Here is a 13,858-nt window from a genome sequence, read left to right on the forward strand (position 1 = left end):
AAATCAAATAACAGCATTGTTGGGCTGATAGGCTTTGTTAGCATTCAATGTATGTTCTTCCCCAGGCAAACTTTGTTTTTTTTTTAAATGCTGGAAACCATCTGGACTGTCTTTCATTTTAGTTTTCTTTCGAAAATCAAAATTTTGTTTATTTCCTTAAACTTCAAGTAAACTTCTCTTTGAGTGCTGGGAATAGCAACTCATATCAATTTATTTTATCTATTCCAATTTCAGAAACAATTATTCCCAAGGTTAGTGGTTTTAAATGGTGCTTTTACATCAAACAGAAGTGCTTACATATGTCTTTTGGAAGTTAACTGTAAACTGACTACAAGAACTTTGTCTTGAAACAGAACACAAGGCCTGAATGATTAATGTCAAATCTTTGAAAGGCAAAGCCTTTAGTCCAAATTTGATATTTGTAGATATATTTGTATATTTTTAAAGTTTCTAGATCCCAGTTCTCATGTCGATCTGGAAACCATTGTTAACTGTTTTAAAAGAAAAAGCAAAGCAAAAACCTGATTAAGAGCCCAAATGGGTTAATATATTCAATCCTATCTGCCAATTTTAGAAACCAAAAATTTAATATTGTTGAATATATACATCTAGCAATACAAAGATTGTGTGGTGAATTTAAAGAAAACAGCTTTCAGCAGAAAGGATTAAGTTTTCTGCTTGACTTTAAGAGGCCGAACAAAACATTCTTAGATGCATGCAATTGAATCAGTTTACGAAACCTATTTTGAAAGAGCTTTTTCGCTCGGAACAGAACCAAACACCATTTTAAACTGTTGTTTTTTCGACTTTGGTATTTTTTCTTCAGTTTATCACAGATTTTATCCTTGGGGACCAAAAACAACAACAAAAGCTAATTGGTAACATTATGAACTTTGAAAGAAAACATGGTAATTGGAAAGGATAGCGTTTTAGATTAAACTCCAATTGTTCCCAATTTTTTTTAGCCTCTTGTGAGAGGTTTCTCACCCAAGGATACTTTTTCTGGAACAACCAAGATAATTAAACAGCCAAAACCAATTCCCAGTTCACATAATCAAACATTTAAAATTCAAAACTGCCATGCTTCAGATGTGTGAGCCTTATTAAGACTCCCATATACATCTCGACATAATAACTAGAATGTCATCATGACCGCTAATTAAATTATAGTTTTCACACCTTATCAGGTTAGTAACCTCAATACTCCCAATTTAATTAAAACCAACACTTAGGGAAGAATTTTCCCCTTGGCGAGCAGAGGTGGGGCCCACTCGCCGACACATAAAATGACACGCGGTAACATCGGGCGGGTATCCCCATGTCACCACGTGTTATTTAGATGGTCAGCTTGGCGGATGCACAGCCAATGTGGCTGCGCGCCTGCCCAACTGTCAAAGGCCTATTATTAACATAATAATTAAAGTTGTTAAGAATGCTGCCCGTCCAACCTTAAGGCTGGCGGGGGGGCAGGCAAAGAGCCCAGACGGCCTTTGCATTTTTCATGTAACCTCATCCACGGGTGGGATGAGGTTTCATGAAGAGTTTATAAATTAAATAAAAATTTTTGAGAAAATTAATGGACATGTCCCAGCTCATGTGACTATCCCAAATTGCCCTTACTCCGAGGGCATTTAAGAGTCAACCACATTGCTGAGTTCAACATTTCATCAGGGCGTGTTTGTCACATGAATGGTGTGAGATGCTTCTACAGAGGTGGAGGGGGGGATTGCCCCTCGTTTCAATTATTTCTAACCATTCACTGTGTCAGGCGTATTGGCTAATTTCGTTCTTGTCTGGGTTGTGCTCTTGTCTAAAAAAAAAGCTTGTCTCCTCATCTTGAGAGGAGCTCACCTCCTGTCATGCCAGTGGACACCAGCTTGCTGCCTACCTAATTTCCCTTTCAATTTTTGTTTTAACTGCTGTGTTTCTACTGCTGTGACTCCAGAGGAAGCACTAGAAAAGCTCTATGGTAACACACTTGAGTTTAAATTATAGGCTAAAGTGCTTCATTATGCATAGTACTAATATTGTTATCATAAGCTTCCAGAGTCCCTTTAATAATAAGACTATATTTTTAAAAACGATACTTTAAAAAAATTTCCTTGAACATTATTACTGCAATAAAGGATTATACCCAGTGCACAACCCAGTGCTGAACAGTAATTCATTCATTTCAAACATTTATTAGCTACTAAGCCAGTTTAGTCATGAAAAGAAAAATCATTCCATTTGTGCCTCAACATGACATGCACATTCCCCAGTGAAGTTCAAGCAACTTTTACCGTTGCATCTTATTACCCTTCACAACGTTTATATTTATTGATCATATATTAATTGACAGGTGTAAGTATTATCTTGGTTACCATCACCTACACAGAGTTCCAGAATTGTTACAGCACAGAAGGAGGCTATTCAGCAGCCCTTCGGGTCTGCAATGTCTCTCCGAATGAGCAACTCCCTTAGTGCCATTCTCCCAGTAACCATGAACATTAGGAACATGGGACTTAGGAGCAGGAACAGACCACTCGGCCCTTTGAATCTGCTCCGCCATTCAATAAGATCATGGTTGACCTGATTGTGGTCTCAACTCTACTTTCCTGCCTGTCCCCCATACCCTTGACTCCCTTGTCTATCAAAAGTTCTGTAACTGCCTTGAATAAATTCAATGATCCTGCCTCCATTGCTCTGTGGAGAAAAAATTCCATATACTAACGACCCACTGAGGAAAATATCTCTCCTCATCTCAGTCTTAAAAGGAAGACCTCTTATTCTTAAACTATGTTCCCTGGTTCTAGCCTCCCCTACAAGTGGAAACATTCTCCTGGTATCTACCCTTTCAAGTCCACTCAGGGTCTTAAATGTTTCAATGCATCTGTCTCACTGTTTTCTTCACACTTAAATGTGGCAACTCAAGAATCTAATCTGAATGCTGCATCTTGTACACAGGTGTTGATGTTTAATGGAGAAGAAGATCGCAATAACTTTGTGGAAGATTTGAAAGCATACCTGGAAAGGCATGGCATAAACCTCCTGATCCATGAAGTGAAAGAACGCACACTTTTAAAAGAAGCTGTGACAAAGCAGCAGCGGATTAAGATCTTAGATACTTTTTTCCGCCGTGTGTTTGCACAGGTACTGTTGGGGTCACATCGATCTTGACGTTTGTCATGAAAATATAATAATTTTCATCATATTATTGTGATTTAGTATAAAGGTAGGTTAATAGTGGGGTTTGGATTAGTTTCTCAGTGTGGATGTGTGTGTGTGTCTGGGGGGCGGGGAGTTTAATTGAATTAGATACAGCTAGTCTGCAGCTTTTGAGTTTATCAAAAGAGAAGCTAGGTTTGAAATACTGAATACGTAAATATGGTTGAAGTTTTAGGATGTGAGGTGTGAGGAATGTTTGCATTTTTAGATAAACCAGAGCATTTTGAATTTCTAAGAAATTATGGGATTTTTTTTTTTATTCATTCACAGGATGTGGGCTTCGCTGGCTGGGCCAGCATTTATTGCCCATCCCTAGTTGTTCTTGAGAAGGTAGTGGTGAGCTGCCTTCTTCAACCGCTGCAGCCCATGTGGTGTAGGTACACCCACAGTGCTGTTAGGAAGGCCTTGACAGCCTTACAGCTGCTTTTGACAGCTCCTTTTCACACTTTTGACAGTTCCTTCTGACAGTTGCTTTTGACAGTTTCTGTGAGTTTATGCACTTTTTACACACATTCAATAATCCCCAACAGGCGCCTTACCTCATTCAAGGAGGACAAGATCTCCCCAAAAGTCAATTCACCTCTGCCAAAGGGCACCTGACCTCCCCCAAGCTGTCCCAGGACCATATCTAAAGGGGTACCCCTACCTCTTCAAAAGGTTACCCACCTCTCCAAATTGGTACCCCACTTCTCCAAAGAATTCTGCAAAGTTCAGAGCTGCCCCTACCAGGTCTAATCTTCACAAGTCATGTTTGACACACCCGGGTCACCAAAATCAGACATGAGCGGAGGTAGCTGCTGATCTATATGACCAGCTGCCTCTGCGAAATGTGCATCCGCAAATCCCTACCCACCTCCATTCCCACCCCGCGGAAATGGTAGGTGTCATGTTCAGGCCGGACTTCTCGATTTCAGCCTCCTCCGTTATTTTCACAACAACGGAGAGGCTCATTATTGTTGTAAAAATCCAGGCCTCTGAACCACAGTTGAAACATCTCAACTACTCAAGCTTGCACATAATTAGTTCTTTTAGTGTTCATGCCCTGAAATGACATCTTGAACACACATGCACGCGCACTCTAATGTGGGGAAATTCACCAAATCCCATTGGTCACAAAAATCATTCGCAGAACAGTTGCAAGCAAGAACATTAAAGCACGGAAATTGCTGTTAAGGATCTTTATGCATCAACAATTAACGCATTTGTAATGTATTCTTCTGCTTGCCATTTTAATGCAGGTGTTGTTATCTGTTTTAAGTAGTTTAATGCCACCAGTAAAACAGCAAATAAGTACTAGGCAAGTGTCTATTTGCTAATATTGCTAACCATAATAACTAAGTTTGTCTTTGAATATTTTCACATGATGAACAGTTCCAAATGATTGCTCTCTATTATCTATTTCCATGTTGTTTGTCACCTTTAGGTTCTGGAGATTGACGGGTCAGATGCTGGCGACTTTGACAATGAAATTTCAAAGAAGGCTAAGGAGTCTCTGAAATGTGAGCTGACGAGTGCAGAGTTTGCTGATGCGCTGGGACTAAAGGAGAGCTCCATGTTTGTGGAGCAGATGTTTTCACTAGCTGACAAAGATGGAAATGGCTATCTCTCGTTCCGGGAGTTCCTGGACATCTTTATTGTCTTGATGAAAGGTAATCCTGAGTTCAGGGTGTAAGGACTTATTGAAACTCAGCTGCAAGTGTTCTTTACCTTGAAGACAGTGCAGATTGACTAGTAGGGGTGCCAGTCACAAAGACTAGAAAACAATGGAGCAGTCCTATGATATGGTATCCGTATCTTAATCAATATCCTCAATATATTCATTCCTGCATTATAGGAAATGAATCTCATCTGTTATTTCTTGTTTTAAATCTAACTGTTGCTGTTGGCTCAAGGAATCAAAGTGTAGAGGCAATAAAAGATCCAAGGGTAAGTAGAATATCAACCCCATACATTGAATAATACGGAGCTCTAGGGAACACTGTCCCTGATGTAGATACGGGCACATTATTAAGCGATAGTTACACTTCTGGTATGATGATGGTTCGCTTATATCTGCTGATTTGCAACAGTTTGGTCAATAGCTTTTTTACCTCTTGGTTTTTACTTGCCAGCAGCGTGAGAGACATTTCTCACCGGAGAGACGGGTGATTGTGGATGAGGTGGTGTGTTGTGCTCTAACCCAACCCCCATTTGTTCACAATTATCTCTGAAGACCTTGGGAAAAGAAAGGCTCCACCTTGATCAGAATGTAGGATCTTGGGTGCACCAGCTGCAGCAATGATGTCAGTAATAGCATTGGCAAGTGCATTTTCCGAAACGGTTTTTGTGGGAACTAGCTAGCAGAACGAAGTGCATCCATCAACACAAACGAGAATATGTTTGTAGTCCAGCATTGGGGAAAGTGATCCAATGAAATCAACAAAAAAACTCTGCATTGATTGAGTAGGCATTATTGGAGATAATGCTGGTGGTTTAAATAAGTGATGACTTATTAATTAAATTGCATGGCTCTCTCCCTCCAGATCTAGTTGGGCCTAAATGTATTTTTGCCTGTCATCCTGCTCTGTGTGCATACACAGCGTGTAGGTATCTTGTAAAAGTCAATCATTTGAGTTTTACATTGTGTGAATCCCTCTAATGGTAATTGATAAATTGGGCCCCCCCAAATTTGTCCACACAGTTTTTATAACGTAAGGTCTAGTACAGTGTAATCAGCTCCTGTATCAAACAGGGCCTCCATTTGTTCTTGGTGGGCAGGGTACCAGGGCATAGGGGAATTAAAGGGACCCTGGCTGGGCGCCAGTCTTTTAATCCTGAGATTTATGACCCTTCAAATCATGATTTTTATTGTTTTTTTTTCACCTTTAACCACTTTGACTGAACGTCATTCCTCCCTTCACTGACCCCTTAGGAGGTCTGTCGGACAGCTTATTAGCACGAGGGTCTCCCCCATTGGGGTTGACGTTGATCTTGCCAAGAGTCGTCTTGATACCTGCTCCAGTCATCCCGGTAACCTCCCATAGCCCTTTGATAGTCCTGATCCATAGGGATCCCAGTGTCCTCTGCTTTCACTGTGAGGTCTGGTCCCGTCTCTCCGGTGAGAAATGTCTCTCACGCTGCTGGCAAGCTATTTATTAGAACTTAGATCTTCTGCAATGCACGCTTGGCTGTCTAGAGGCAGAGGTTTGCATCCTGCTGGAATGGGTCGGGATCTTGGGCCTGAGCTGTCCATGTCCCTGGGTACCAGAGGTATTTTCTCCAGCATTTCTACCTTTAGATTGTGCCTCACTGCAGATTTAGTTTGTGGTAGGCTGAATAAGTCGTGATTTATTTGTATAATTTCTTGCGTTCAATATTATCCCATTTCTGCTGGTTATCAGGATAGCCATTTAGAGCACTCTCACAGATCATCTTAAGGGCAATATTTTAATTTTGGTTGGCCAGGCAACTGTGGGCGATATCCCAGTTATCCTGTGTAAGGATTCTGCCCAGTTAGCTACTGGGTAGCTACCAAGCCTTTAGTATTAGTAAATATTTCTCTAATTGAACCCATTAAATGTCCTCCCTGAGTTACCACAAAAACCTGGGTATAAATTTGAATCCAGTTTTTAACACTGTTTTCATGGGAGGGGGCTAAGTCTAAGCTCAGTATCATTTGAAGGACTTCCCTTAGGTGTGCAGATTTGCAACCTTGACAAAAGGTTTCTGATTTATCGCGTTTATTCAGAATTCAGTTAGTTTTTTTTTCCCTGATAGGTGTTTCCAGGTTTACCACGCATGCTGTATATGGAACTAAGACTGGCATTGCCTAAGGGTGTAAGTTGTGGTTGCTGAAGGTACAGCAAGTCCTGCTGCTCCAGCATTGGATTGAGCTAATGCCTGCCTGCATTGATTATACTGGATCCTAAGTTGTCTATAATCTTCCCGAAGGTTTTTGACGCTTATTTTGTCATGAGGTTGCCACCTCAACCAGAATCCGTGGCCCCCAGGAACATACAGGTCCTATGATTCAACTATGGTTCCCTCCATGTACATACAAACATACAAATTAGGAGCAGGAGTAGGCCACTTGGCCCCTTGAATCTGTTCTGTCATTCAATAAGATCATAGATGAGCTGATTATAACCACAGCCCCACATTCTTGCCTACTCCAGATAGCCTTTCACATCCTTGTTAATCAAAAACCTATTTGGCTCTGCCTTAAAAATATTCAAAGACACTTCCCACCGCCTTTTGAGGAAGAGAGTTCCAAAACCTTATGACCTTCTGAGGGAAAAATTTCTCCTTATCTCTGAGTGAACCCTTATTTTAAAGCAGTGACCCCTTGTTCTAGATTCTCTCACAAGAGGTAACATCATCTCCACATCCACCCTGTCAAGAGCCCTCAGGATTTTAAAAGTTTCAATCAAGTTGCCACTTAATGTTCTAACTCCAGTAGATACAAACCCAACCTGTCCAATCTTTCCACATAAGACATCCTGCCCATTCCTGGTATTGGTCCAGTAAATCTTCTTTGAACTGCTTCTAATGCATTTACATCTTTCCTTAAATAAGGAGACCAGTACTATATACAATACTCTGGATGTGGTCTCATCAGTGCCCTGTATAACTGAAGCATAACCTCCCTACGTTTGTCATCAATTCCCCTCACAATAGTTTTCCTCATTACCTGCTGTACCTGCATTCTAGTCTTTTGTGATTCATGCACTAGGACACCCAGATCCCTCTGAATCTCAGAGCTTTGCAATCTCTCACCTTTTAGGTAATAATCTTCTTTTTTATTCTTCTTGCCAAAATGGACAATTTCACATTTTCCCACATTATATTCCTTGCTGTTCTTTAGGCCACCCAATTGTGTGGGTGTGCATCTTGTCATTAAGAGATTTTGTAGGTCCGGGACGTTAGTTTAATTATCCTCGTGGATCTTTTGTCTCCCCTTGTCCTGATCGGATTAGCCTGAATCATGCCATGGGCTCTAAACGGCTCACATCAGCACCAAAATCTTCTATCTCAAAGGCAACTACCTGATCTTGTGGAGGATAAGTTTATCTGATCTAACAAAGCAATTGTTTGAGTTTCATATTAGAAAGACTCAGCCAATTTTGTCAGGACCTAACCTCAGTTAGGATTTAAACTGAATTTTATAAGAAATTTCTAAATCTCAATATGAAATCAAGGAAGTTCTCATTTAAATTCTACAAGGCCTGATCAGGGACTTGTTTTCTCTAGATAGTTAAATCTGGGTCTTAGAACCACTGTCAGTAAAACACTCCTAGACTCAATAATCTAAAGGATACATTTTAGATATAAACATAAGTAGAGGTTTCTGTATCAACTCATTGTCCCATGTTGTGCGTTAGCTGAAGTGGTTAACAATCCTAGCCACTTTTTGAGACTGTTCTGAATCAGGCATCCTCTTTGGACAATCGCTGTCACTTAATGTTGAGAAAGGCAGACCTCATAGACACTTAAATGGGAATTATGAGCTGATCTAACTCTCCCAGAAGGAAAGGAATCACCAAAGAATATTACCGCCATCCAGATAGCCATTTTAACAAGTTTTAGCCAGACTCTAACAACTCGGATATTATAAGGGACCGGGCATCTCGCCTCAATAATATACCTCTCCACTGAAGAGTGTACAGAGATTATATGAGACAATATATTTTCCAAATAGTATAAAAGTCTATGAAAAAACTGAACATGCAATTCACATTTGATGGTAAGTCAATCGCAACATTGATAGTTCTAGGAAAATAAAGTATAATCTTGTTTGTATTAGGGAATCCAAGTCTTAAGATATCCAGCAATATTTAAAGTAGTATTTTCATTAAATCCCCGAGTAGGAAGCTACAGAGTCTAGCAAGATACCTCATAGACTCATATACGTTTACAGGAGGAGGTCATTCAGCCCATTATGTCCGTGCCGGTCAACAAAGATCTGACCACACTAATCCCATTTTCCGGCGCTTGGCCCATAGCTCTGGAGGCTATGGCAACGCCAGTGAATATCTATCCCAATTAAGGGAAAACTATCATTGCCACATGACAACAGCTGTACCTTTATCATGAGAGACACTGGAGTGAATCCAATTAATCTAAAAATCCAATATTTATACCATAAAGGAGCTGAACCAGCAGGAAGCATGTGAACACATCTGCTGGATCACTTCTTTGCTTTAGTCGACATCCTTTAAGCAAAGAGTACTGAGAGGTGCAGATGGTGATCGTTTCCTTGCTATATTCAGCTTCCAGAATTCAGTTGACAAGAGATTGTGGTATCTTGCAATTTATCGGTGATTTAGAGACCAGTTCCTATTTTGGGGTCTGTCAGTGCCCAACTATACCTAGGCATATTCATAAACTTCTGAACCCTTGTCCAGCAGATAAACTCGGCTTTTAATTTTTCATTTCTACTTCATAGTTTAATCACTCTTTCTAATCTCATTACTCCTTATTGATGGCTGTAGTCCCTTATAACTCCATATTTATAGAAGCATTTCTTCACAGGAGGTCTCCCAAAACTAGTTTGGGCATTTCTTGGAAATTTTGTTGAATTTCAATTGGAGGATCAGCATTTTTTTCAAGGCCCTATTTTTACTATTGCACCAAGAGACAGGTGATTTACTTCCAAGTCCACCTACACCCTCTAGGAGATATAAAAGAGTGGACCAGAGCATAAATTTTTCCTTGCTCTGCTTTGTTTGGTGGTTTCCCCATTAGCACAGGCATCCAAAAGAAAGTCTTGCATTTAAATAATGCCTTTCAGAGGCTAGGTTCAGAGAGTATAAAAGTAGGCTATCGTATAGCGTTGACTTTTTCGGCACTGGAGTGCTATTTTGGGCTGCAGTTGAGTGCTTAAGTTGGAATTTGGTGACTGAGGGGGTTTGGTAAGGTGGGGGGGAGGTGCTCCTTTCCTTTTCTACATCTCCTCAGAAAGAAGAGCGGCAGCATTGGTAAGCAGGACCTAGTGAGTAAATGAGAAAAGTGTAATATTTTTAAACAAGTAGCTATACTTGGATTTAACTGAGAAGTGCCAGGAATAATGGAAATTTAGGGCTCATATAATAAAGTAATATAAATAATCCAAAAGAGAATAAAGTTAACGTAAGGGAAGTTGAGTTAAGTCATGGCAGGTCAGCTCAGTCAAGTGGAATGTGTGTCCTGTAATATGTGCTGAAGCCATGGATGTTACCGGTATCCTAGATGACCACGCGTGCAGGAAGTGCTGCCAGCTGCAGAAACTTGAGCGCTGGATTTCAGAGCTCGAGCGGCGGCTGGAGCCATTGTGGTGCATCTGCGAGGCTGAAAGCTACGTGGATAGTACATTCAGTGAGGTTGTCACAGTTTGAAGGCCTCGAGACAGAGAGGGAATGGGTGACCACCAGTCAGTCCAAAAGAAGTAGGCAGGTAGTGCAGGAGTGTCCTAGGGTCAGTTTTCCATTTGGGAAGCTGGAGAGGGCATTTCTTCTTCAATGAAGTGCAATCAGAGCCAGGTTTGTGGCACCACGAGTGACACGGCTGTACAGGAGGGGAGGGAGAAGACAGGAAGAGCAATAATGATAGGGGATTCATTGGTTCGGGGAATTGACAGCCGTTTCTGTGGCCGTAGACATGACTCCAGGATGGTATGTTGCTTCCTTGGTGCCAGTGTCAAGGATGTCACAGTGTGGCTGCAGGACATTCTTCTGGGGGAGGGTGAACAGCCAGAGGTTGTAGCCCACATTGGTACCAATGACTTAGGTAGGAAGGGGGACGTAGTCCTGCAATCAGAATTTGGGGATCTAGGTAGAAAATTAGCAAACAGGACCTCAAATGTAATAATCTCTGGATTACTCCCAGTGCCACGTGCCAGTGAGTACAGAATTAGGAGGATAAGGCAGATAAATGCGTGGCTGGAAAGCTGGTACAGGAGGGAGGGCTTTAGATTCCTGGAACACTGGGACTGGCTCTGGGGAGAGATACAAGCCGGATGGGTTGCACACGAACAGAGCTGGGACTGAGTTCCCTCCGGGCAGTTTTGTTAGTGCTGTGGGAGGGCTTTAAACTAACTTGGCAGGGGTGTGGGAACCAGGACAGAATATTAGAGAGGAATACTAGGGTGCACAAAATACTGGGAGGGACAGATAACACTAGCATAGAGAATAGTAAGTTAATAGGTGGAGTCGGGGTGAGGAAGAAAGTACAAAATCTAAGTCAGGGTTACTATGCATGTGTGTGAATGCACGGAGAATAGTAAATAAGATTGGGGAGTTACAGGCGCAGTTTGCCATGTGGAAGTATGATGTTGTGGCGATAACAGAGACCTAGCTCAAGGAAGGGCAGAACTGAGTGTTAAATATTCCTGGGTACAAGGCGTTCAGAACAGATTGGAATGGAAAGAAAGGAGGAGGGGTGGTAGTATTGGTTAGGGAGGGTATTGCAGTGCTGGAGAAAGAGGATGTCCCAAAGGGTTCAAGGACAGAATCAATTTGGTTAGAGCTAAGGAACAAAAAGGGCCCATTTACATTGTTCAGTGTAGTCTATAGACCGCCAACTAGTGAGAAGGACACAGAAGAACAAATGTGCAGGGAAATTGCAGAGAGATGCAAGCATTATAGAGTATTTATAATGGGTGACTTTAATTACCCAAATGTAGACTGGGACAGTGGTAGATTTAAGTGTGGGAAGAGGCAAAAGTTCCTAGATTGTGTTCAGGAAAATTTTCAAAAGCAGCGTGTGTCCAATCCAACAAGAAAAGACACATTGTTGGACCTGGTTCTTGGAAATGAGGTGGGCCAAGTAGATCAAGTGTCACTGGGGGGAAATTTAGGAGACAGTGATCATTGTATTGTACGTTTTAGGATGATGTTAGAAAAGGACAATAGAGTGAGAATAATTAACTGGACGAGAGCGAACTTCGATGGGGCAAGAAAGGATAGACCGAAATAAAAGATTGGCAGAAGAAACTGTAGCTGAACAATGGGCTACCTTCAAAAATGTATTGGCACAGTCAAGGTATATTCCATATAAAGGAAAAGGTAGTGTGAACAAATCCAGAATTCCCTGGATGAAAAATGAGTTAGAAATTAAGACAAAGAAGAAAAAGTGTGTTTATGGCAGGTGTCAGGTAGAAAATACAATTGAGAACAGAGAGGAATACAGAAGATTCAGAGGGAAGTGAAAAAGCATATTAGAGAAGCGAAGACGGACTATGAGAAAAGACTGTCATCCAACATAAAGAGGAATCCAAAAGTCTTCAGTAGGCATATAAATAGTGAAAGGGTGGTAAAAAGAGGAGTAAGGCCGATTAGGGACCGAAAAGGGAATTTAAACATGGACAAAGGGGCCATGGATGAGGTATTAAGTGAATACTTTGCATCTGTCTTTACCATGGAGGTAGATGCTACCTAAACTGTTGAGGAAACTCTGTCACTAGAAAGGTTCAATATTGGTAAATAAGAAGCGTTGAATAGACTGTCGGTATTTAAAGTTGACAGAGCACCGGGACCAGATGAGATGCATCCAAGGATATTGCAGCAAGTGACAGTAGAAATTGCAGGGGTACTGGCCATAATTTTTCAGTCTTCCCTAGACTCAGGAGGTGCCAAAGGATTGGAGAATGGCAAATATTAAGCTCTTGTTCAAAAAAAGATTGTAAGGATAAGCCCAGCAATTACAGACCAGTCAGTTTAACTTCAGTGGTTGGCAAGATTCTAGAAACAATTATTCAGGATAGAATTAGTAATCACATGGAAAAATATGGATTGATAAGGAAGAGCCAGCATGGATTTCTAAAGGGGAAATCATGATTAACTAACTTGCTGGAGTTTTTTGAAGAGGTAGCAGAAAATGTTGATAAGGGTAATGCTGTTGATGTGGTGTACATGGACTTTCAAATGGCATTTGATATAGTGCCACACAAGAGACTTGTGAGAAAAGTTATTGTTCATGAAAAAGGGATAGTAACAATATGGATACAAAATTGGCTGAAAAATAAAAAGCAGAGAGTAAAGGTCAATGGATATTTTTCAGGCTGGAGGAAGGTTTACAGTGGAGTTCCCTGGGTCAGTATTGGGACTCTTGTTTTTCCTGATATATATTAATGATTTAGATCTTGATGTGCAAGGGACAATTTCAAAGTTTGTAGATGATACAAAACTTGGGAGTGTTGTAAACTGTGAGGAGAACAGTGTAGAACTTCAAAAAGACATAGGCAAGTTGGTGGAATGGGCTGATAGGTGGCAGGTGAAATTCAATGCAGCAAATTGTGAAGTGATGCGTTTTGGTAAAAGAACATGGAGAGACAATATAAAATAAGGGGTGAAATTTTGAAGGGAGTGTAGGAGCAGAAAGATCTGGGTGTATATGTGCATAGATCATTGAAGGTAGCAGGACAGGTGGAGAGAACAGTAAATAAAGCATATAGTGCCCTGGGCTTTATTAGTAGGGTCATTGAGTAGAAGAGCAAGGAGGTTATGCTAAATTTATGTAAGACGCTCATTAGACCACAGCTGGAGTTTTGGGTGCCACATTATAAGAAGGATATGAACACATTGGAGAGAGTGCAGAAGAGGTTTACAAGAATAGTTCCAGGGATGAGAAACTTCAGCTATGAGGATATGTTGGAGAGGTTGGGACTGTTCTCCTTGGAGAGAAAAAGACTAAGAGG

At 41.0% G+C, this 13,858-nt stretch overlaps 1 protein-coding gene across 3 annotated transcripts in view; it reads left to right on the plus strand.

The window, feature by feature from the left end:
• LOC121272151 (dual oxidase 1-like) overlaps positions 1 to 13,858 on the plus strand; it is a 115,289-nt gene that overhangs the window by 63,622 nt on the left and 37,809 nt on the right. For all 3 annotated transcript variants that reach the window (XM_041178660.1, XM_041178659.1, XM_041178661.1), the window contains 2 exons: positions 2,947 to 3,132; positions 4,631 to 4,856. In XM_041178660.1, the coding sequence (XP_041034594.1) occupies positions 2,947 to 3,132; positions 4,631 to 4,856 (412 nt within the window). The remainder of the gene's footprint in view (positions 1 to 2,946; positions 3,133 to 4,630; positions 4,857 to 13,858) is intronic.

Source organism: Carcharodon carcharias, chromosome 32 (assembly GCF_017639515.1).
Source record: "Carcharodon carcharias isolate sCarCar2 chromosome 32, sCarCar2.pri, whole genome shotgun sequence".
Lineage (NCBI taxonomy): Eukaryota > Metazoa > Chordata > Chondrichthyes > Lamniformes > Lamnidae > Carcharodon > Carcharodon carcharias.